Source organism: Passer domesticus, chromosome 3, assembly GCF_036417665.1.
Source record: "Passer domesticus isolate bPasDom1 chromosome 3, bPasDom1.hap1, whole genome shotgun sequence".
NCBI lineage: Eukaryota > Metazoa > Chordata > Aves > Passeriformes > Passeridae > Passer > Passer domesticus.
This window is the reverse complement of record NC_087476.1, coordinates 116,271,770-116,296,594: the sequence shown is the minus strand read 5'-3', so window position 1 is coordinate 116,296,594 and position 24,825 is coordinate 116,271,770. Positions and strand designations below refer to the sequence as shown.

Below are 24,825 nucleotides of genomic sequence, written 5' to 3'. Positions count from 1 at the left end.
CAAGATTACCATCAAAACTTGTGAGCTTGGTGTCTAAACCCAGCGTGTAACAACGTGCTTGCCAGAGATGCAATTTGACTATTGTTAGTCATAAGAGCAATACAGGCTGCTCCTGAATGACAACCTCGAGCACAACACCTCCTGTGCTAATGAAAACGTGCACATGGACAAAAGAGCCACAAGGGAAAGATGCTCAGCACACAAAACCTCCCTCTTCAAATGTTGACACACCTGTCCCACAATCATCTGCTAAGTCAGCTGACAAACTGGTGTGCCTGACCAGTGCAGAGCAAAAGAAGAGGGCTTTGGAGCAATCAAGTGCTGGATATTCGCTTGCACAAAATGCAAAAGAGAAACTTCTTCCCAATAACAGGACAACCAAGTTCAGGATTTTAGTGTTTTTCCTTCTTTGTGGTGCACTAGATGACCCAACTCTGCTCTCCAGCTCCTCTATTCATATTCAGTTTTCCAGCAGAAATAGTAAAGAAAAGCAAAACCCATTTTTAAATCTACATTAATGAATAAAGATTAGGCAAATAAAAATGCTTAAGTAGATATCAACACATCAGGTTATTTTCTAGAGCTAATGAAAGAGAAAATTGTAATAATTATAGCATTAATTATACAATTGAATTTAGATCTACCATGGAAAACTTTGAGGCATGTCTTATGATTACTAGATCTAGACTTAAGATACTGAAACACCAAAATACAGCTGCAGATAATAAACAGGGAAATGGAGAAAAGTGTCCAATGGTATTTTCTTGCAGGAAATAGATCTTGGCATTGCAGTAACGCAGCCTGTGGCTGGCTCCCAGTCATCCTGCTTCTTCCACAGCCTCCACCTGCTGTAGCTATTTGTTCAGCAAATGTGTAACAAGTCATTTGGCCCAATAAAATGGTCAATCCTACTATAAAAATGTGTTTCAAATACAAACTGTAACTTGCTTCCTCTAGGAAGTCTGTAAGGACTCTAGGCAGAAAGAACCTTGGTCCAGAATTATTTGGTTTAATTTTAATTTCTTCATGTTTAAGGTGTTCAAGGGAAAATAATCAAGTATGTCAGTGCTTTCTTTCCCAGACCCAGCCAGGTGTCCATATAACCCTGCTAAAGCTACTCAATAATGGAATAGTGGCACAAAACATTTAAAGTCTAACACCCATATATGAATTACACAAAATTCTGAGAAGCCTAAAGTAATTAATTTTGTGATAATACTGATAATATTATTAAACATTATTAAAGAATGAGGATTTCAAAGTTTTTTAAAAGGACCTTGAAAAGCACTAGCCAATAATACAATTCATAAATAAAATTTTGCATTTTTGAAGGAGAAGGGGTAGTGAGAGGACAACCTAAAACAGGAATACTAGGACCAGAATAAATAAGCCAACCTGAAAGAAGTGGAAGAAAACATTAACAGGAATCAATGCCCAAGCTTCATTTTAATACGAGACAGCTGCACATAATTTATTGTACACATACAGAGTTAAAGAGCATCTCATAAAAAACAATTTCTTGCTTGATGACAGTTATTTCCAGGCACTCATTTAATGCAGTTCATCAGAGCCAAGGCACTTCCAAAAAGTTTTGATTATGAGTTCACCTTAGTTAAAGGTTGTCCTGGTTTGGGACAGATTTGTTTCCTGTAAAAGGCAGGATTCAGCTGCCTCTCCCCCAGCTCGTTTGGGAGATAATCTCCTTGGAGAAACGTGGAAAAAACTGTTTATTTAACAAGCAAAGTATTCACAATGAGAATTTTTCACAGATCCAGCAGAAAAACAATTCTGGAAAAACCTTTATTGCCATAGCTAACAAGGATAACCAGCAAAAAAGCAAGAAAGCTCCCGTTTCCCTCTCTCTGTGGCAGAGAACTCGGAGAGCACTGCCATGAGCTCAGAGAAAGCTGAACTCTCACGTTTTGAGCATAGTGTAAAAAAATTCTACTCCTTCTCTCTCTGGGCCTAGCTTAAAGCTGTAAGACCCATTTCTGAGCAAACAGCTGATGGGGATACCAGCATGATGAAGTCACCCTAGGATGAGGTTCAGGCTGTAAACAGCTGTACTGCAGTGCTGGGTAACCTTCAGGGCCAGGAGAACCCTCCAGCAGCTCTACCAGCATCCACAGGAACCACTTGCCCTCATCCAGAGGCCACTAACCAAGGATTCTGCCCCTGCAAATTCCAGCCTCCATCACAAAAAAAACATAAAGAGACCAGCTGCCAAAACTGGTTCACAATTAATGCTTTGATGATTTAAGAAATCCCGCTTCCCTCCTGAGCCAAATCTGCCCACACAGCAGCACTCAGGGACAGCCTCCAGGATGTTCTCACTGCTCTTTCTTACACCACGTGGAGCTCCAGGATCACAAGGGACGGAAATTTACAACCCGTGATCCCCTGGCCCCCAACCAAATGACAAAGTGATCATGCAGGCAAGCTTCTTGGCACAGACACCAGAAAATACACCAGCCCAGGGCTGCAATTACACCTCTACTATTGCTCAATTCAGCTAGACATCCAGCAATGAACTGCAAGGAGGAAAGAGGAATGGGGGGGGAGAAATCACAGCAGGGCAGTAGCACAGCATTTCCTAAGTTCCCTGAGACCAACACAGAAAAAATGGTGAATGAATCTCTCCAAATCCTAATCTCCAAGTGACGCCATGGTATTGACTAATATGGCTACAAGGCCATAATTAAATGGCTAAATCCATGTTACACGAACATGTTAAAGTTACCACCTGTACATTGTACACCAAGCAGTCAGAATTCCTTCAGACTCAGTTTGAGAGGAGTCCTCAGGGCACCCAGTGACACTGATAAGGGTGGCAGCCTCCCCCTTGCTCAGGAGAGCTCTGGAGGCTCCTTGACAGCTGCCCATTTTCTTTGACAGCACATCTTCGTTATCTTCAAGACCTCTACTATGCTGTCAAAGCCAGCTGACATCAGCCCACAGATTCAAAAGCCCTGAATGAGCCCGAGCTGGCTGACAGATGAGCTGTGCCAGCTCCTGAGTTTCACCTCACTTCCAGCCAGACAAGAAAACAGAAGGAAAAACTCCTGGGGACTGAAATGAAAAGAAACAGCTTCCTAATGATCAGACAGTATTTGTCTCCCAGTAAGAAACAGAAACTCTGCACTTATTTGGTACTTTAAAAGAGAATTTTGTCATAAAGCACGTTTTGTATGGGCATAGGGTTTTCTGTGATCAACAGAATCTTCATCATTTGCTTGTGCAGATTTATGATGATACCCCCATCCCCATCTACTGGTTTAAAAAAAATTATTTTGAAAAGAATTAAAAGAGAGAGTTCTGCTAGTCCCAGGTCTTTCTCCACTGTTCAGCTGAAACCAGGACAATAAATCCAGTGACAGGGAATGCAGGCACAAGGGAAATCTTGTATATGTCATGTAACAGAAATAATCTCTATGTCTATACTAGTACACATATATTGGTTCTTGCATGAAGGACAGCCTAGATTAAACACTTTCAGCCATAAGAATAAATTTTACCAGCAACACTGAAAACCAGCAGTTTAATATATTGCAGTAATGCTCCTCAAATATGAACATACAGGTGTCTTTGTGCTGTCTTCTGTCAAATGATATCTGATGCTCTTGGGAAAACTATGCACACTCACAGTAACACATACAGATTGATCACTATTTTAAATCATGTACCTGAACTTCTTCTTAAATTTTTTTGTAATAATATTTTAGGTAGCTCCACCTTCCAAGAACTCTGATCACAACTGGTGAGTGGCCACATATGCAAATTTTTAAATTATAAGCAGCAGCTAACTTAAAGTTACTGTATCTACATGCATCATGGTCAATGATCTCCCAATAACCTGGGAACGGTTAATCTTCAAGGAGAAGACTACCTCAACAGCAACTTTCCTGCTTTGCCTGCATACTGACCAGGTTCAGTAATGGTCTTGCCAGTGGGAACCAGTGCTGCACACCTTAAGTTTTAAGATAGCCACATGTGAATCCTCTTCTAACACATTTCTGATAGCAGCCTTTAAGAAAATGTAGCAAAAGCCCATCTTTGGCAGAAGCAACATAAAATATAACCTCAAACACAATCGTTGATATGAATGACATTCTGGAATTCTGTTGTAACTATTATACCACTATGAAGGTTTTCTAGGACTCCTGGATTTCAGCCCATGTGATACTTTGTGTACTCGTTTTTAATATCTTGTTTCTTCCAATTTGTTCTTTTAGCTCTGCTATCCCAAGTCAAAGACAGTATTATCTTAACCTCTTATGTACAGCAAAACATGATTCAGAAATTCACAGCTGCCCTGCAGTGCCCTTGTCTTTTGGGGTAGGTAGTCTGCAAATTAGAAATTCAAGGGGGAAAAAAAAATGTGCCTGACTTCATGACTCTTTTACCTCCTCAAGTAATCCATAAGGCTTTTCTACTGTAATTTTCTTCCCTTTACTGAGACACACAGAAACAATCTGAACTGAACAATAAATGAGTTCAGTTATTTGAGTACAAATATCTTTCCAATGTATAAGCATACAGAAAAATTATGAGTGTACTCCAAATTTCTGTATCTCACTATTTGTGAGATTTGCTTTGTATTTACAATACAAACTCTTTGGAGAAGAGTCTTCATAAAGCTAATATTTGAAGTGTCTGACTCATCAACAATAAGAACTTCAGCCCATCAGCAATCAAGATGCTGAGTACCATCTATGCACTCTTTTTGTTAAATAACTCTGAAAAACCCTCTCTCAGTAAATAACCCTGTCTTTGTACTCATAGCCTCTGCAAAACAGAGCACTGTGCTCTTCAATCAGCTGTTCTCACAATAATACCTGCCTTTCAGACACTCAGACTTCTAAGAGCCTTCAAGTCCAAGGGCTCAGTTAGAAGCACTGAGTGCTAATCCCATTTATTTTATAACTAGTCTTAATTTCAAATAAACAAAGCCTGAAAAAACAAACAGACTCACTTTTCTCTTACTTCAATTCCTCAGGAAAGCTACAATTCAGAGAGACTTATTCACCTTTTTTTCCTTCTGGTCTCAGGGAATTCTCAACAAGAAGCAGGAGTTTAAAGTATTTTATTGTTCATCATTTCAGCGATATAACATGCATATGTAACCTGGCAATATGTTTGATAGTACTAAATAATGGACTTGGAAAACACTATTCTAAAACCAGGCTTTTAAATTCAAAATACTTAAGACCAGAAAGTTTTGGGGATTGCAAACTGTACATGAGGCCAGTCTAAATACACTGCCCCACATGTGTCCCTGCTACCACTGTGCTCCAGCCCTGCTGGCATTGGAAGGTCTTTGTTCTTCAATGCTGTGGAGGGACAGACTAAACAAGGAAATTATTGTGACAAACCCACATGCTTGAAAAACTTCTGACGTATGGGCATTAAAGCACTAAAGAGGACTGAAAAATAAGCACATGTAAGCAGAGGCTCTAAGTGGGCTTCCTGACCTCTGATGGTTTATGGAAAATTAACTCACTCCCAGCTATTAACTCTTCAGTTACTGGGAGTCCAGTTCTTGGCTGAAACTCGTTGGAGCTTCTCCTGCAGGACAAGTCTGCTCCAGTTTTGCTGCTCACCAACCCAAGGATGAAGCTCTGCACTTGGGGACTCTCCCTCCTGATCCATCCTCTTTGCTACCATGAGAAGAGCAAGATCCAATTTTAAAGACTGCATACCCCAATTATTCTCACTTCTGTGTATAAAGCTGTGCAAAAACCACTGAAGAGGAGGTGTGAGACAGAATGGCAAGCACAGGAGCTACTTAGCAGTCAACCAGGTCTAGTCTTACCTTCCCACTGAAACAAGATTTCCTCTAATGACTTTCTTAAAAGGTATTAGCTCTATCCAGCTGCCTGAGCCTCAGGAGATTCTTACACAACCTGCACTATCTCACTAGCAGTAATTCCTTAGATACTGTTTAAGCTGATCCATTATTAGCTTCATTCCATTACTCTGGAGATATTTAGAAGGAGCCATAACTAAGTATTTAATTTCTCTTTTCAACATTTATGCCCTGAAAATACATCTAGATTTGCACCTCCTAACCTATTCTGGTAGTTATAACACAGAGTATACATGTAGCTTTAGATACTTTGAATCAATCCCATCATTTTTGTTGATCTTTTCCAATTTAATTCAGATAATGAGGTTCCAGAAACAGGATTTTAGGAGATATTAACACAGGGGCTTGCTGGGGGAAGCACCAACCACAGCTTCAGTGCTTGGCTCTGAACTGTATTTGCAAACAAGGATTACACTTAGAGTGCAGCACACTCCTAAGTTCAAATCCATTGCTTCTAAGCAAAAAACCTTCAAAAATTAACCACTGAGAGAAAGGGCATAGAAAGAAGAGGAAAACAAGTCACTAACACTCAAAGACCATGTCCTTCAGCATAGGTGAGAAACTGTAGATAAACAAACACCAGAGAGTGCTGGCACTCTCTAGTGCTAAGCCTGTAAGTTTCAGCTCCCTAAGTTTCTCTAACCCCTGAGTTTCAGCTCCCTTGAGCACTGCTGACATTTGCTATTGTGGAAAAGCCTAAGGAGAGTCCATCAAGTCCCTCTAGAATATCCTGACCTGTGGCATCCAAATTCCCAGTCACCTCTTTTCCTTGCTGAGGGCTTCTCTATTTGACTTAACTTCTTATTTTAGCAAAGGACACTCTCCTCAGACCCTGCTCCTTAACCCAGCAGTCCAGTACTGTGTTTTACTGTTGCTCTAGTTTTTTTAAAGTTCTTTTAAGCCTTCTGATGTTTACATTTTTGCAGTGGAGTTTCTTACACATTTTTAATGTAAATAATGATTGGTTTGTATTCTTTTCTAGAAAAGGAGAAAACTGATGAACTGTTGGTTTGACCAGTGTGGTTGGAGAGGTGGCAATTTCACCCTCCAATGCATGGTTACTTTTAGAATTCTATAAATATCGAGGTCCAGAAATAAATGTGCCTTTTTCTGCCTTGGACATCTCAGTGAGTGTCATTCCTTTCATGTGGTATTGCAACATTTTACCACCCATTACCAAACACATGGTTAGACCATCTTCAATTTATGCTCTTCAGAAGAGCAACTGTTCTGCTTCACACCTGCAGTGTTCTCCTTAAACTCCTGAGTAAAATAACTTGGATGTTTTTTTCCTCACCTCCCAACTGCTTCTTCCATTCATACATAAAAGACCTGAACTATTTAGATACCACTATTTACTACTCTTACACAAAAAAAAACCAAAAACAAAAACAAACCACACCTTAAACAGTTCTTATTCTTATATATGACAACCAACACTTTTTTGTAAGGCTATTAGGCTCTGGTATTTTGTTTTTATTTTAATTTTCTAGTCCTTTGAGTCAATGCTCTGCTGTGACCAAGTTGTTGCTTCTACTTCAGTTGCTACAAGAGCAGGTTCTCCAGCCTTTCCTCATTTTTAATGGTCTGTCTACAGCCTTATAACCCAGCTTACTACATCCCTTTCTCAAATATATGATCTGTCTAGACACCATTTAAAGGACCCTCACAATATACAGCACCTATGATTCCCAGCAAACAATTGCATCTTCACTCCAGAACTACAGGCAACAATAACAACAGCCAAACTACCATCTCTGAGACTTTTATAATCCTTGAGAGCATCTTCACCTAATCACAAATGTTTATGTGATAATTTACTGCTGACAGCTGCTCTCAAATAACACATTCTCACCACATCTGACATCGAGAATCACCAAAACCAGGGACCAACAGTCCCTGCAGAACAGGCATGTCCTACTCACCTCTCTTTACTCTCAAGTTTTACACCTTGTACACAAAAATCATGTCATTTCACCTACAGGGTAAGACACAGATCAGATTCCCCACTTTGTAGCCCACAGCTGAGCAAGTACTAGGTAGAGATTATTAAGGAGAGATGGCATGGACACTGTCAGGCTGCTGGTCACTCCTCTGCTCCTCCCTGTCATAGAGGACCTACCCTGAGAAGACTCATGACCATCTGTAAATAGAATTCTTCCAACTGTTCATTCCTTTTGAAGAGGTGAAAGATAGAAAGTAAAAGCATTTATTGATGTATCTTACAAAACTAAGAACACTGTCTTTCAGACTTCGAGCACTCTTAGTATCAAGTTTACATGATCCAAGAGCTTGGATCAGTCTACACCATTATGCACTGATGCAGTGCCAACAGCAGCAGCAGCACACTGATGAAGGGACTAATATTACAGATATGTACAGCTTACTTCCAGGGAGAGAAATCTATCTACTCTGAAAAAAGGAAAAATCTACCAGAAGTTATGAAATATGTTCAAGGTTCCGAACACAGAATGTGGCAAGGTAAAAAAGCCACATTCAGAACAGTTAGTTCACCTTGCCAACTCAGCATCAAAGTAAATTTTTACTAGATTCAAACTCAACCACATAAAAAGGCAGAGGCAAGACAGATATACATTCACCCCAGGCACACCAGAGCCTCACCCTTTGCTTAAGGATCTTTCATCTTCTTTCTACAGTAGAGAAATTGTACATGATTATAAATCAAGCACCATTATTAAAATGGAAGCTCAAACAGTTACCACAGGAAATAGCAAACTCAGTTTGCTGATAAATGGCTTATCCTCATTGGTACAGTAGTTCAGAAAGTGACAGTATTGCAACACTTGGCCATATTTAAGCTCTGAGTTATGTTATCTGAGATCACTCTGGACACCTCTAAAGAGCAACCAGTAGTCAGTGTTTGGAAACAGATGCAGTAGAAATTTCCCTATGTACTTCAGAGACAGATATGATATTTAGCTATGAGTGTCCTTCCTTCTAATCACTCCACCATTCCTCATTTCACCTGTGATACATTAATGCTATACCCATTTTGTCAAAACACTCTATAAGCTTATGAAAATTAAAAATGTACACAGTAACTTGAAAATGAAAAATATACAGTAACTCATACTTAAAAACTTGTAATTTATGAGACACTAATTCATTCCCTCTTCCCTGCATTGAAAGTCTTATAATGCATTTTCCATGCATGTTTTTTGCTTCTCTTCTAAATTCTAAAAAGCATGGATATTTAATTATAAATTTCATACTCCCACTAAGTTCTTACCCAAACTACTTGTAAACATTTAGAATGGAAATAAAGAATTCAGCTGGCTCCTCACTGTATACCTGTTTATTTCTTTTTCCTGCTACAAAAACACTCCAGTCACAAGTTCCTTGTGAAACAAACCAGCTTTTTTTATATCTCTGTCCTTGGCATTGCTCTATTAACTTGAACCATTGAAAACTCTGCTATTGATACTACAGCCTGGATTGTGCAAGCAGTTAATTTGAAAGATAAGATATTGGTCAGAGATTTCCCAAGGCACTCTGCCTCCAGCTCTGCATGCAGAGGAGTTAGACAGACAGGTGTAACCCAGAAGTTATCCAAGAGGGCCAACCTTACATCTAGTGAATAATCACACAGACTGTATTTGTGGATCAAAGTATCAGATCTTAACCCAAACAAATCCCAGAGTCACTCAAAAGCTATCTCTATGCAATAGAGCATACTTTCTCTGTCTCCCCACTACCAAATAGAGAAGCTTTTAATCTTCATGCCATAGTTGTGAATGTCTGCATAACCACAGAGAGCTGACAGGTGCTTCTGCCACAGGTCACTTCTGTTTGGAGAGCAAATCCAAGGAGTGTGTACATGCAGGAGAAAAAAAACTGATCATTTAAACATGCAATCAAATTAGAATTTCTATTTCATTATACTGGCAGTAAGAGAGCCATGAAAAATGTCTAGGCAACTCATTTAAATGAACATCTAAAAAATCTGAGAGCACTGGGTAAGCACAGAGAAAAACTTATTGTAGTGCAGACCCATCTTCTGATGTCAGCTGCATCTTGGCAGGTAAGGTCAGCACATGACCCTCATTTAGTGTGTTCAGCCAGTTAAACACAATAATTAGTTTATGCAAATACAAGATACAGATGAAAAGGGTTAAAAATCTGAAAAAAGCTTGCATCCCTCTATTACTTCAAGAATTAAAAGCCAAACATAACAGAGCCATCAGGTGTAAAATTGAGAGCCACAAGAATTTAGTGGCAGTATTTAGAAGAATCAAGTTGATATATCCTTTACTAAACATCAAAGCAGTTTTTCTTATCTGGCATATTTTAGCTGGTTTTATTTAACTAACTGTCTTGGGGTGATTCATAATGATAACGTATCCCGTAACTATCTGTTCCTGGATCTCTAGGACCCCGCAGTGGGGAATCTCGGTGGGATGGGGGTGTTAGGAGGTTGGCTTTTGGAGCAGGCGTTCTTCAAAAGCTGCCCGCCCAGGTTCATGTCACGGCTTTGCACGGCCTGGTGTTTCACACGCGGTTTTTGCTCAGGCAAAGTTTTTTTTTTTTCCTTTTTTTTCCTCGGCTTGGCAAAGCTGCTGTGACGATCTCCAGGCTGCCTTGAGGGCGAATTCCTAGCTTCCCATCCGAGAGCCGGAGGCATCACTCCCTGAGTGCAGAGGAGCGACTCCAGCCCGAGCTGCCACGAACCGCGTCCAGCCGGGCAGGAAAAGGGGCAGGAAAAGGACACGAGTGCCCCAGCCCAGCTGCCTGCCGTGAGTGCCCGCTGCCCTCTGCCTCCCCTGGGAGGTGGGATGAGACATCAGGACTTCTTCTAGTGCTGGAAGTCCACCAAGAAGTTCCTGCCTCTCCTGAGGCCACCTCGTCTCTTTGTTCCAGCGGGTGCTGAGGTCCAGCAGTTTGATATCCAGCAGCTGTTTACTTTTTTCCTATTAATCTGTTTGTTAATAAACCGTGTTTTTTTAAACTTTCCTCTATGAGTATTCATTTCTTATTGGTGGAAAGGGATTATTGGAATGATAAACAGATAACTCACTCCAGCGTGCTCTTATTTAAATTGTCTCAAACCAAGACACTGACAAAAGTATAACAGCGGCTTCCTGGAACACTAACTGAATTCTAGTTTACATAAAGAAGAAACATGACACAAATGGAAGCAAGAAAATACTACTCTCTTCTTTAAAGATTCAGATGAAAATAAAGCAGTGCATTTATTTGAACTGTGCAGATGCTGTGCATAATAAAAAATAGAGAGCCAGAATTAGGTGAGTTCTATCAGGATCCCAGGTATCACACTATGCAGAAGACAGTGACTAGTAACCAGTCACCCAAAGTCATCTGTTCAGTATGTGAGCAAATACTGCCTCAAATCTAATTACACTTCTCAGCAATCCCATCTTATGAATGCTTCTAGTGACTGTGGTGGAAAATGAATCTTAGAAGTGATGGTGTCCAAATCCATTACCTTGCCAAAGCAGAATACACCAAACACCCAAGCTCGCTCTCCTTCTATCCAGTGACAAAAACCAAGGCTTCAGCCAGCTGGCAGGTTTTTTTTGGCTGCCTTTACAGAACCTTACAGCTGTAAGCACAGACTTCAGGGCTGCTATGGCAATTCATTGTTGAATGAGGGAAGCCAAACGAAAGATGGAGACTCACCAAGTAACTGAACACTTTCTGAACTCATGCTACCACTGGTTTCAAAGCAGCAACTGTAAAGCCATTAGACATACTTTCACTGCATTATGCAGAGATAGAATCAAAATATTTCAGTATAACATCTGTGTAACACAATTTGGGATGTTACTCCAAGAAGAATGGTTAAGGACTTCACAGGTCAAGTCAAAGAAAATGGAGACTAAAAATAAATCACAGAAGAAGAAAGCAAAAAGGTTTGTTAGCTAAGCAATAGAACAGTAAATAATCCTTAAACAACCCTCTCCCCATCACGTTTCATTCCAAAATCCTTGTTCATGACTTAGTACACAATTAGCAGTGCTGTGACACCACACGGTGCAACTGCTCCATAATGCAGGAGTCTTCCTACAACCATTCATCAACTGTGTCTTCTCTAATTAAAAATGACTCATTAAATAAGCTGCACTGTATTATTAAACTTCAAACCAACCAAAGCAAATTTAACTAAATTAACTCCATACAGTATCATGGTAAGGATTTTAAAATTTAGTGCTGGAGAAGGAACACCTGGTTGTAAAGTTCCTTTGGATAGGTGGAAAGGCCTTCCCTCTGTAAAATTCCCCAGGGGCCCAAAAAGGCCAAGGGAGCACAGCTGAGGGCAGACCCAAGCAAGGGAACACTTGCCAAGGTGCTTCTGCCTTGGCAGGGGGGCTGGACTACATGATCTCCAGGGGCCACTTCCAACTCTAACAATTCTGAGAAACCACTAAGAAAAATATGAGTACTGCTCCTGGCTTACAGTTCAGCATGCCTCTCCTACTGCAAGAAGAAAAGCTATTGCATCCTCCCAGGCTTAGGGTTTTACAAAACGCAGCGTGAGTCCAGCAGTGACTGATGGACAGGAACACCAGTGACTCCAGTGCTGGGCCCCACACCAAACACCAACTGCAAAAAAAAAAATCTATAAAAACTCTAAAAAGAATCAATACTTAAAAGCAACATCCCAAGGCACTCAATCCAGCTTCCTTATAATGTTTCATACACATCTAACAGCATCCCATGAACTCCAAGGTTTTAGCAGCTTAAACTGTAGGTTCTTCACAGTTTGCATGGCCAGACACCAGTTTTCAGAGTAAGCCTGCCTGCTGCCACACAGCTGTGACAAAAACCACTTTCTCAGCTTGCCCCCTGCACCACACCCAGCCTCTGCCTGCCCTGCTCTTAGGTTTGCCCTTTTCCATTGTACCAAAAAACATTTCCATGATTTTCCTGGTATGCTCAGATCCAGTCCCATCCAAGTTATCCTCCCACATGCCACAGAGTCACCCTGTCCAGAGCCTTTGTCTGATATTCCTTTAGTACAACACCTGCAAACTCACACTCACAGCTCTGTGTTTCCACTGCCTATCACAATTACCATCCCTCTCTTCTGCCACGTGCTTTCCATTCCTGTGTCTCCTTTGTCTCTTAGCAGATCACAGGCACATTCCTCCTGCAAAACTTCTCCACACTACCAAAATGTTGCACATTACAAGTCTTACTAATACCCTGAAGACCTGTGCTAACTGTTGTCAGAGATGCTTGAAGGAAAAGTGGAGTGCATATGCAGAATAATTTTTAAAATTTTTAAGAACCACATGGTTGGACCTGAGGGAGAGGGCAGGGGGAAGCAAAAGGGTGTGACAAGATTATTCACCAACCCAGAGCTCCAACCACTCACATCCATCCTCCTAAACTATTCAAAACCAACCTGCAATATCTTCCCCTTCCTACCTTCATCAGCTCTACTCTCGTAAGATTTGTCTTCCCCTCACTGAAAACAGCAACAAGATATCGAGCAGCTTTCAGAATGTGACAAATTGTGTGTTTTAAACACCTGAATCAGATCAAGCGAGAGGAACAGCTGAAGGGCTGCCTGGGCTTTAAATCACTTTTCTTTTGAACTGGCTACACGACTCCAGAACAAGGGAAGAGGAAGAGCACTGCCAGTAGAACTGGAGAGTTTTCCACACATGGTTCCTAAATTAGACCACTAACTCTGTCGTGCATATGGACATATTTCATGAAAGAAAACAGTGTTTATTTCCCAGATACATCTCAGCAAGTGGGTGATGAACTCCTGCCCATACAGTAAATGCAGCAGACTACCCAGTTTAGATATATAGATATATATAGACATATATGTATATATATATATCTATATATACACATACATATATATACACATATATATATGCACATATATAGATATTCATATTTTGATCATAAGCTGATAACCTTTAACTATGACGGCTCCAAATGAACTAGACAACAATCTCTCTCTCTCTCAAGCCGGTAGAAAAGGCCGCTGTTTCCAGATAAAGTCGCTTTCTTTCACATTTTATAAGCCTGACTATGCATCCTTGGCAGGTCCCTCCTCTCAGAGTTTTCTACTTTCACCAGAGTAACTTTCCCGTCATGACAGAAGGAGCAGAGCGATGCTCCAGACCCCGACTCTGAACTTCCCAGGCAAGGAGCCGCTCCTCCCCGCTCCACCGGGAGCCACTTCCCAGCCTCCCGGGGAGGAGCAGAGCTGCCAGCAGTCGCTCCTGCCGGGCAGAGCGGCTCAGCCGAGCCCCGGCAGAGCTCCGGCAGAGCCCCGGCAGAGCCCCGGCAGAGCCCCGGCAGAGCCCCGGCAGAGCCCCGGCAGAGCTCCGCCCCCGCCGTCACCGCCCGCGGAGCCGCGACACGGTGTGCCCGCGACACCGGCTCCGGAGCGAGGAAGGCCGGGGCGGCCCCGCACTCACCTGCGGTTCATGGGCCGCACTCGCACGGCCACCTTCACGGAGGCCATGGCTCATCCCCGCCGGCCGAGGCTCCCTCGCCGCCGCCCCGCCCGCCGGCTCCCGGCGAGGCCGCCCCAGCCCGGGCCTGTCGCTATGGCGACCGCCTCCCTGCCCCGGCGGGCGCTACGGCGGCCGCGCAGGGACACAACGCCGCCCGCCGTCGGTGTGCCCGGCCGCGCTGGGGCGGGGAGGGAGGAGGAGGAGGAGGAGGAGGAGGAGGAAGAAGAAGAAGAAGAAGAGGAGGAGGAGACCGGGAAGAGGAGCTTCGAGAGGAGGGGTAGAAATAGGTACTGTGGGTGGGCCTATGGGAATTTCTCCATAGGGCCAGCCGCCGCGGTATATTTATTTATTGGAGGAGTGTATGCTTCTATACATGCATATACATACATACATATATATACACATATATATACACACATACATGCATACATATATACACACACGCGCACATATATATACATACATGTATATTTTTATATATGCATACATATATATACACACAAAAATATACATACATGCATACACATATATATACATATATATACATACATATATATACACATGTATCACAGAATCGCAGATTCAATTAGTTTGGAAAGACCTCTGAGATCATCAAGTCCAACCTCTGACACAACACCATCATGTCCACTAGACCAGGGCACGTCCAGTCTTTCCTTAGACACTTCCAAGGACAGTGACTCCACTGTCCAATCACCCCTTCTGTGAAGAAACTTCCTGAAGTCCTACATGAAGTCCTGAAGTCCTACTCCTTCCTGAAGTCCTACATGAACCTCCCCGGTGTGGTTTAAGACAACAAAGGGGTCAAAAAACACATTCCTATATTAAAACCGTGCCTGCAATCCCTGTCACTCTCTGTCCCTGGTGGGATGCCACCAAGGCTGAGCTGCCACCACGCTGGGACAGCTGGGGACAGAGCCTGGACCCAGCATCTCACCATGTTGCAGCACCCAGAGGGACGGGCTTGGCAGAGCAGACACAGGCAGCAAAGGAAGGAATCATGAAGCAGAAATGGAATACACAGTGGGCATCTTGATCAAATAATAATATTTAGCTATATAACACAATAAATCTGGGTTATTATTATTTTTACAGCAGCTCTCTGCTAGGTATCAGCACTGACTCTGTCCTTTGAGTATAACAAGAGAAAGCTGATTATCCTCAGCTTGGCAAAAAGAGAGAAAATAAAAATATTAAATTAAAATTTACATTGAATCCAGCATGCTGGAGCACCTCTCCTACAAAGACAGGGTGTGAATGGGCTGCAGGAAGGCTGGAGAGGGACTTTTGACGAAGGCATGGAGTAACAGGACAAGGAGAAATTAGTTCAGACTTACAGAGGGCAGGGTTAGACTGGATTATGGAAGAAAATTCTTCACTGTGAGGCACTGGCACAGGTTGCCCAGAGAAGCTGTGGATGTCCCATCCCTGGAAGTGTTCAAGGCCAAGCTGGATGGGGCTCTGAGCAACCTGCTCTGCTGGAAGGGGCCCCTGCCCGTGGTGGGGGTTGAAAGGAGATGATCTCTAAGGTTCCTTCCAACCAAACTCTTCTGTGATTCTGTGAAATCACAAATGTTTTGTTTGGAGCTGTCAGTGACTGGAAACTACCCACAGGATGGAGACACCATTTAAAATGCTTTATGAACACAGTTCTGTTCAAGCCACTGAGCTGTTGAGAAGCAAAAAAAAACCCAGCTGCCAAGACACAGAAGATATCAGACCAAACAGCCCAACTTTAGCATGACTCCTATTGCCAACTTATTGTCTCCAAAAAGGAGAAGGAACAAGAAAAGGGATGTGACAGTAAAATCATCACCTGACAAGCAATTAGCATCAATGTTGAGATCTCACATGTTAACAGCTTGACCTGGGAAAAGGAGGAGAGCAGAAAAGGGAAAGTGGGAGACAGAAAGACCCCATGCTTACACTCCAGAGGTGTGCAGGGCCAGAGGAACACAGCCAGGATGGAAGAAATGTAGAGGATGATTGACTGGTGGAGGTGGTCAGAGGATGAGGTGGAAGGCTATCAAGCACTGAATGACAGCTGAAAACCAGGACAAAAAGAGATGCCATGGGGCTGGAGAAAGGAGAGGATGAGGAAAGAAGGCACAAAAGTGATGTCCCCAGCAGTGCACAGATCAGCTGAGAGACGAGGTGACATTTGAATAGAAAGGTCAGGTCCAAGGAGGGATTTTATAGCAAACCAGAAACTATTATATGTTCAATTTTCTCAAGAAAAAGGAGGAATGAGAACAAGGAGCCAGGGCAAGGAGTTAGAAAGTCTCACCAGTGCAGCAGCTTAGGAGAAAGAGGAAGAAATATAGGGCCATATAGGAAAGATGGAGGAAGGAACAATAAGTGAGAGAGGGAGAGAGCAGAGCACACTGTTGGAGATCCAGGAGGCTTTCAGCAGCCAGGCAGGACCCCTGACCTGCAAGTCAGAGATTGAAAACTCTTCTGAAGTTTTGGAGACAGAAAAGAAAGTAGTGAATTTCTGAAGTGGATTTTTCCCGAGGTTTTCAGTGATATGAAAGGACAAACACAGGGTAAAGGTGCAAGCAGGGAGACAGCTTGTGTTGCTGAGATAAACTCCAAGGGTAAGGGAGGAAAGTCAGGAGTTTTGGCACCAGTGTGAGAGTATTGTGTGCCAGACATGACAGGAGGAAGGGATCAGCTCTGCCTTGACAGGGAGGTGTTACAGTGGGAGAGAAAGAGCAGGGGTGTTGGGAAATCACAGAAGTAGCAATAATTGCTTAAAAATCAGCCAAGGACTGAGTCACCCTAGTGAGCACAGGAGCTGACACACTGCAGCAGCCAAACATTCAGGCAAGGGACTCTCCACCAATGCACTGGGCAAACTGATTAAAGCCTGTTGAAAACTTTATAGAGAACTCTGGGAGGTGTGCAATAAGCTGACAAGGAATAGCAAAAACACATTAGAAAAATATAAAAATAAGCTAAAATTGTATAAGAAGAATATAGATGCATGTATAAAGCATGCATGTACATATGTAAAAAGATGTACACACATGCATAATAGATAAAAGAATAAAAGAATGGTAAAAGCTACACACAGCTTCTAGGAAAGCCAACCAAAATGTAGCTTAAGCTCCAGAGCATCTAATAACTCCTCTCAAACAGTTGTGCTTTCCCTGTTTCTGATTAGCAAAGCTTTTGAAGAAGTACACCTTGTTCAGTAACTACATTTCCACATGCTGTGTTCTGAGACCCCCAGCCATCAAGGGCATGTGAGCTTCTCCACACTCAGAGAAAACACTTTTCCACAATGAGTGCCCAGTGGAGCTGGACCAGCTAAGGCACCCACAGCACACCTGGCATGAAGCTGTAAAATATCCCCAGGTTTTCCCATCCTCCCAAAATTCTCCACGGTTTGCTACTTCAGAAAGTTCTCTCCTTCACCAGGCCAGGACAGGAATGCTGTGTGCAGTCTGTGGAGAGTAAAGCCCAGCCTGCTTTGGTCCAGCAGTGCTGATGAAGCCTTGCCCATGGGATGTAACCAGCACTGAGTGTTCCTCTTTCTCCTGCCCCTGGGCTCAACAATGAGTTTACTTGAACTTTGCTTGAAGCTCTTGCTGGTTCAGTCTGCCCCATGAATTATTGCACACTGTGTGTAACATCTGCCATTTCAGCCAGGGTCAAGTGAATTTTACAAGAGGAGGACTCGAAAGGAAGGCAGCTTTCCTAGGGTTAAGCTGTTTCCTGTGGTTAAGCTGCTCGGTGGAGGTTGTAAGGATTGAGGCTGTAGGAAAGTCATTCTGTTCTCAGCCTGGCTTCTACAAAACTTGTCAGAAAGGATTATTTTTGAGACTTCTAGACATAGATCAGTCTCGGTTTAGGAGAAAATGCTCTGGAATGAGTGTTTTCTCTAAAGAAAAGGGTTTCAGCAATCTCTTCCCACGGATAAGAAATTAGTGTTAGTGGATGAAAGTGAAAAAACCCCAATCATTTATTGACAAAGTGCCCACACAGCATGGGGAGGAGAATAATAAATGCTAAATAGTGAATTGTCAGAACTTTACTCCACACACACACATGCACATGACAACAAAAGAAAACCTAAACTGCCAGGAAAGAGAAAAATAATGGCTGGCCCCATGGCAGGGAAGAAGAAAATGGCAGCAGCTTTTTTCTCAGGGAAGGAAAAAAATTCATGCAGCAGCTCAGGGAAAAAACAGATCGGAACCTGGTGAATCTCTGATGTTGGTCTCCTCTTCACAGCAGATGAAGCTTCTGGATTTAGGGTCCTTCCTTGGGCTGGGTCAGCTTTCCTGAAGTCAGGCCGGGCAGAGCAGCTTCTCGGGTCTCCACCGGTGCACAGGCAATGCTTCTTCCATCAATTCTGATCTCAAAACCAAACCCAACAGTTCAAGGAAAAAAAGCCAGGGAAAAGGCAAAAAACCCCTTTCTTGCCTGAGCTAACAAAAAAAAAAAAAAAACCAAAAAAAAAAAAAAAAAAAAAAAAAAGCAAGCTAGCTAAGCAACAAAGCAACGCTGGTCCCAGCCACACCCAGCGCGCTCGGGAGGCTTTCAGAAAAACCACACCAGAGCCCCTTGGCTCAACCTCTGCCCCCAGAGCCACCTCAAAGCCACCTCAACCATTTCTGGGCACGGAGCAGAGGATTAGTGAATAGACTACCATCATAAAATCACCCTAAGACAAGATCAAAGTAGACAACCCCCAAAAAACAATGTAAAGGTATGTAAATATGCCTACCCACACGAAGCGCCTCAACCACCTTTCCTTAAAAATCTGGTGAGAAATACAGCTGTCAGTTTCTAAATATTGAATGCAGGGCAACCCCAACATCTGGGAATGATTGGCACCTGACTCCATTGATTCAGAAGGCTGAACAATTGTTTATTAAAACTACACTGTATTAGATTAATACCATATTATAACTATACTAAAAGATACTAAAGAATACTATACCAAAGATACTAAAGAAGAACCTGTGACTGTCTGAGACAGTCAGGACACAGATTTACCCAATTGGCCCAGGAAACAAAACAATCCTCAGCAGAATCCAGTTGATAAATCACTCCAGGTAAACAGTCTTCCAAACACATTCCACATGTGCACAACAACAGGAACAGCAAGTAGAGATAAGAATTGTTTTCTCTTCTTCTCTGTGCTTCTCCAGGAAAAATCTAGGAGAGAGAATGATTTCTCTCTCTCTTCAGAGAATGTGAATGCCACATCTAAATACTAAGTATTTTACACTCTGAAACACCTGGCAGAATTACAAACTCAAATCCTAACCAAACTCAAGACACATGCATTCCCAAATACTCCTCTGTTCCTTTGGTATGTCTTTAATAAACCTATGGTTCAGATAAAATTAATGAAGCATTTCAACTGGTTTTCCTTGCATTGTCACTAAAAATGTCTCTGCTACCCTTCACTAGGAGTTGAGAAAGCAAGTTCCACCTGCAGTAGAAATTATCTTCAGACTCAAAGGTGGGATCTGTGGAGCTGCTGCGAATTTCCAGTCTGCTCACAAGAAAACAAGAAGAGCTGCACTGGACTGCCTTCTGACCACCACCTCCTGCCTTTCCTTCTTGCTCTTATTTGGGCCCTTGCAATGCACCTGCACATTCAGAAACACCTTCAGGCACTTCTCATCCTGTCCTGGGATTGCAAAACAGGTCCCAAGCACACAAGAAGGGTGAAAGGCTGGACCTTACTAATAATGGGCGACGCTAAGCCTTTCTGACTCCGTGTTCTCAGAAGGCTAATTTATTGTTTTGTGATACTATATTATATTAAAGAATACTAAACTAACCTATAGTAAAGAATATAGAAAGGATAGTTACAGAAGGCTAAAAAGATAATAATGAAAACTCATTACTCTCTCCAGAGTCCCGACACAGCTTGGCTGCGATTGGCCATTGAGACAAAACAACTCACAGCAGAAATCAGTGAAACAACCACTTGTTGGATAAACAATTTCCAAACACATTCTAAAAGAGCAAAACACAGGAGAAGCAAATGATTTTTTTTTTCCTCTGAGGCTTCTCAGCTTCCCAGGAGAAAAATCTTTGGCGAAGGGACTTTTCAGAAAATATGAATGTGACACATTCCAGCTGGCAGAGTGGGATGGAGACAGAAGGATGGGCATCTCCCCACCCGTGGGACTCACCATTGGGCTGGAGCTTGTCATCAGCCCCACATCAGTTTGTAGATAAGCAAATTAGCATTTGGTCATTTGATGCAGAAAGGTCAGTGCTCACTGCTAGAATGATTAAGAGAGTCCCCCATGGAAGGTATTATCTTGTCATGGATCAATTCATCAGGAAAGTTACTCATATCTCCAGTCCTGGGATTCCTTTGGAGAAAACACTTGCTCAGCATCGTCCTCCAACCCTGCTGCTGCAGGGCTTTTTACACCTGAGGTGCCATGAGGACTCAGGTGTCATTCTGCTGTCTCTGCTGAAATGGATTGTAAACTCCTTTATCTCAGCCAGAGGAATCCTTCTTCTTGCTGATTTTCCAATCTGTCAAAATTATGAGGAACAAACAGTATTGCTGATTTCCAGCAGCATACATACACAGTCCTTCTAGTCCATGCACACAGTCTGCTTTCCTGAGTTCATTCTCAAGCCAGATTTCAGCCTGTATTTGTACCCATTTTGCACAAATCACTTTTGTACATTTCTGAATTCACATTTGTATTCCAGTAGAGGAGCTTGCCATGGATAACTTCTCAAGGGGATGGGTGGCCCTCTGCTAGGCCTGGTGAAGCCAGGGCTTCACTACAGCTCCCAGCTGAAGGCCCAAATGGAGCCGTCTGATGGATGAACAATAAAGGATATCCCGGTATTACAAATTTAACAAAGTATTATGCAAATTCACACTAAACAAGTAGAATTATCTCATTTCCAGCAGCTCTCAGAACACAATATCAAATAAATAAGCATCAAGAAATCAGCTTGAAATTCTCATTGGTAGCTGCATATTTTTAATGAGCTGACATTAGCCCTGGGATTTGGAATTTCCCACTTTGATGTTTCCTGCCCTTGTCTTTTCCTTTTTAATGAAATGCCATGGACATCAAGCCTGCCATGGTGGTGCCAGAGGATGTGGGTAGGAGTGAGGGCTTTGGGGCAGCCCAGGAGGATCACTTGGAGCCAGCACCATCCTTGGGAATAGCTCAGGGAGAGCAGCAGCAGGAATTGCAGAAGACAACGTAGGGCAACCACTGCTTGAACTTGTCATCTTCATCCAGCCCTCTTCTTGCCATTCACAATTGTAATGGCAATAATATAATCCAAGATGTGACCGTTCCACCTGTGCTTGGCAGGGAGAACATTCCCAGCTCATGATGAGATCTCATGTTGAGATCAGTGATTGCTGCCTGGCCCATCCCTTCCTGGAGTGCCCATCACAAACATTTTGGATACTGCACCATGAGAGGCTGGTATAGGAGACAGTGGCCTGTTTCCAGGGCAGACAGTGCTTGTGCAGGGATCCCCCAAACTCCTGGCCAGAGGTACAGGGAGATGGCTAGCTGTGCTGAGAGGTGTCCTCACTGGCACCCCCTTACACAGACTGTCCTTTGAGCTACAAGGGAAGGTGCAAAGGTTTTACAGCCATGCTGGTTTCATGTTGGGGTGAGGAAGAAAACACAACTCCTTGCCCTGCTGTGTAAGGACCCAGAAGCTGCCAAGGTGCAGATGTAGCAGGATAGAGAAACACCAACGTCCACACTAAAAGTTTTCTGTGGTCTGCTGGACCACAGGAAAGGAGAGTTTGTAAATAACCTTTGAATTGCATCAGGGGAATCAACCTAGTAAAGACTCAAACCACTGAGTGTACATCATAACTTCTAGGCTGTGTTAGGCTTGATCCAGAACTGAACCAGAACAGCTTCAGCCAAAGCTGAGTTAGAACTGAACTGCAGTCACCAGCCTGCCTCTGCTGCTTTGATCTCCTGATAATTGCTTTGTTCACTCTTCCCCAAACTAATTTTCCTTCTGCTGTGCTTTCCCCTTCTGTTCAGTTCCAAAGCATTTTAAACATACTCCACGTGGAAATAAGCAAATAAGGTATATAACAGGGAAGCAAATGTACTGCTCACATTTAGATATATATTCAGGAGGAGAAGACTTACTCCCTTGACACACAACTGTCACCTTGAACTCTAACTGTGAAAACACAGCCACTACATTTTTATTTCAAAATATTCATGGGAGATGGCCTTGCAAAACAGAAGTTTGCCCTACACAGAAACTTTTCTCATTACAAAGAGCACTCTTTGAGTTTCACAGACTATGCTCTAGCATTTTAAATGTGGCTTCTAGCTTATTAGAAGTGAGGTTGTTTTTTATCCCCTCTCCTGCTTCACTTTCACTTAAGGAGCCTGATAAAGGAAAGTATTATACAGAGAAGTGGAAATGAAGAATAAGTGTCTGTATTTGACATTTAATTTCTGCACAGTTGGACAGAGAAATGAGATTGTGTATTGTTCAACTCATTAATTTTCCCATCCAAGAACATCCACTCACCCAAGAACATAGCAGTATGTTGTTTCATTATTAACTACAATAGGGAGATGTTCTGATATTTTTTTTCTTATCAAGTTCTTATTATTTACAATTCACAGACAGTGGCAGTCTCTGAGCTCGCTCTTTTGCTCTTTTCTGGTGCATCATTCAATTAACACCAAGGCAATCTGTTGTGTCCAAAAGAAAACATGACAATACCTGATAAGCAAGCGAGCAAGCAAGCTGCAGAAAGATCTAATAATGTTTCATGAGCTACTGCAGTGCCATGTTCAGAGATGTTCTCTGGGCAGCGCCCTGGGATTTACAGAACACATTAACATGTCACTACTAGGGATCAAGAATAGCTGTATTTTTTGAGGCTGTGTCAGGGACAAGCTCTTGGGTATGCCAGGGCAGTTTTATCCATGAGGCCAAGGAAATGCCTTGTGTACACACAGCACTGCCATTTACTCCTGGCTTTTTAAAACAGGCAATGCATTCCTCCTTACTCCTCACTCAAGCACCCTTTTTATCACTTTTATTGGGGTTAAAGACAGAGGAAGTTTGAGGCTGCAAAATCTCTTCCAGAGAAATCTCTTACAGATTTTCCAGCGAGGCATGAGACTGAGCACCTACACATTGCCATCTTGCATGCCCCAGCAGGTCACAGTGCTGGAGGACCAGAGAATTTAGCACTGAGAACCACTTCTTCATTCTCCGTTGGGAGAAGCAAAACAGATAATGCTCATGGTGACATCCCCAGCAAAAGATAAAGGCTGAGAAGGGCACCTGTCAGGCATGTTAAACCCAGAAACTCAGCTATGTTTGCTGTCAGAGTATCTAGATTTCAGGCAGGAAAATGTTCTTCAGTCTTCATCGACCTTGGAAGTCATCAAGCTGCAGAGCAAGGCCATGAGAGGCATGAACAGAAGTTTTCCTGGACGCCAAAGGAGGTTTGGTTGATGGCATATGAGAAAAGAATAATAATTAACCTTTCTTCTGTATTTCCAATGTTATGTCTTTTCCTTCTCATGGCAGAAATTTCCTTTTCCTTTGCCAGAGGGGTTTAGGGTAGGAATTAGTGAGTTATATGCACTGTGGGTTTAGTGTTCCCAATAATGAATGTTTGAGGCTGGACACTGGAAGTTCATGGGTACAAAAAGTATCTCTGCATGTATTTTACTCCCACTTTGTTTCCTATTTTTTTCCTCTTTTCATTTTTTTTTCCAATGGAAGGCAAGTGACGTAGGCAAGCTTAGAATAAAATAAGAAAAACTTGAGAAAATAAAAATTCATGCAAAGCCGAAGGTAAAACACTGAAAAGCATTGAGAAATGTTGTACTGACTTCAGTGCAATTTGATCAATATCTACAGGGAAAAACAGACAAATAACATTCTTGGAATAAAATTCCCTGAGAAAACAGAGGATTTGGATAAAGCAAATTTGGAGAGAAATAAAGAGGTTCTTCTGAGTTAGTATAGAGGACATTTATGTCCTAATACACCACTACATGAAATCTTTTTGCATTCAGTGCTAGCATTAGGATCAGTAGAAAAACAGACTGGAGCATGGGTCAGCTGTCTTGACAAGGTAAGGCTTTGTCTGTAATCCCTAGGAAGAAGGATGGTAACAGCCACAAGAAAACTATTTGAGGAGGCACTTGAAAGGCAGTCCACGCATCTTCAAAAGGTCTACAGATTCCCCTTGACTGAAATGGAGGATTTAGGCAGTCTGGGAAGCCATTTTCCTGACACTTGCTCATGAAAATGTGCATAACCATCTTTCTATTCAGGCTAGTAAGCCAAATCTACCCCCAGCACGCCAGGCCACAAGCTGTGAATTTCAAGGGGTAAAAGACACATTGAGATAAGAGACAGCAGAGGGTGTGGTAAGAGATTGCTGCTGGGGATGGGGAAGGCAGGTGGGCTCCTGATGGAGAGAGGAGCCCATGGGAAGCATGGGATGAAAGAGAA

The 24,825-nt window shown here is 42.6% G+C and overlaps 1 protein-coding gene across 12 annotated transcripts in view; it reads right to left on the bottom strand.

Annotated features, from left to right (window-relative positions):
- Positions 1-14,430, bottom strand: part of KIF16B (kinesin family member 16B) — a 135,339-nt gene extending 120,909 nt beyond the window's left edge. For all 12 annotated transcript variants that reach the window (XR_010359580.1, XR_010359582.1, XR_010359583.1 and 9 more), the window contains exon 1: positions 14,290-14,430. Coding sequence is in view for 7 of the 12 variants with exons in the window: in XM_064415400.1 (XP_064271470.1) it covers positions 14,290-14,336 (47 nt within the window). In the remaining 5 variants the exon portion in view is untranslated. The remainder of the gene's footprint in view (positions 1-14,289) is intronic.
- Positions 14,431-24,825: the final 10,395 nt, after the last annotated feature.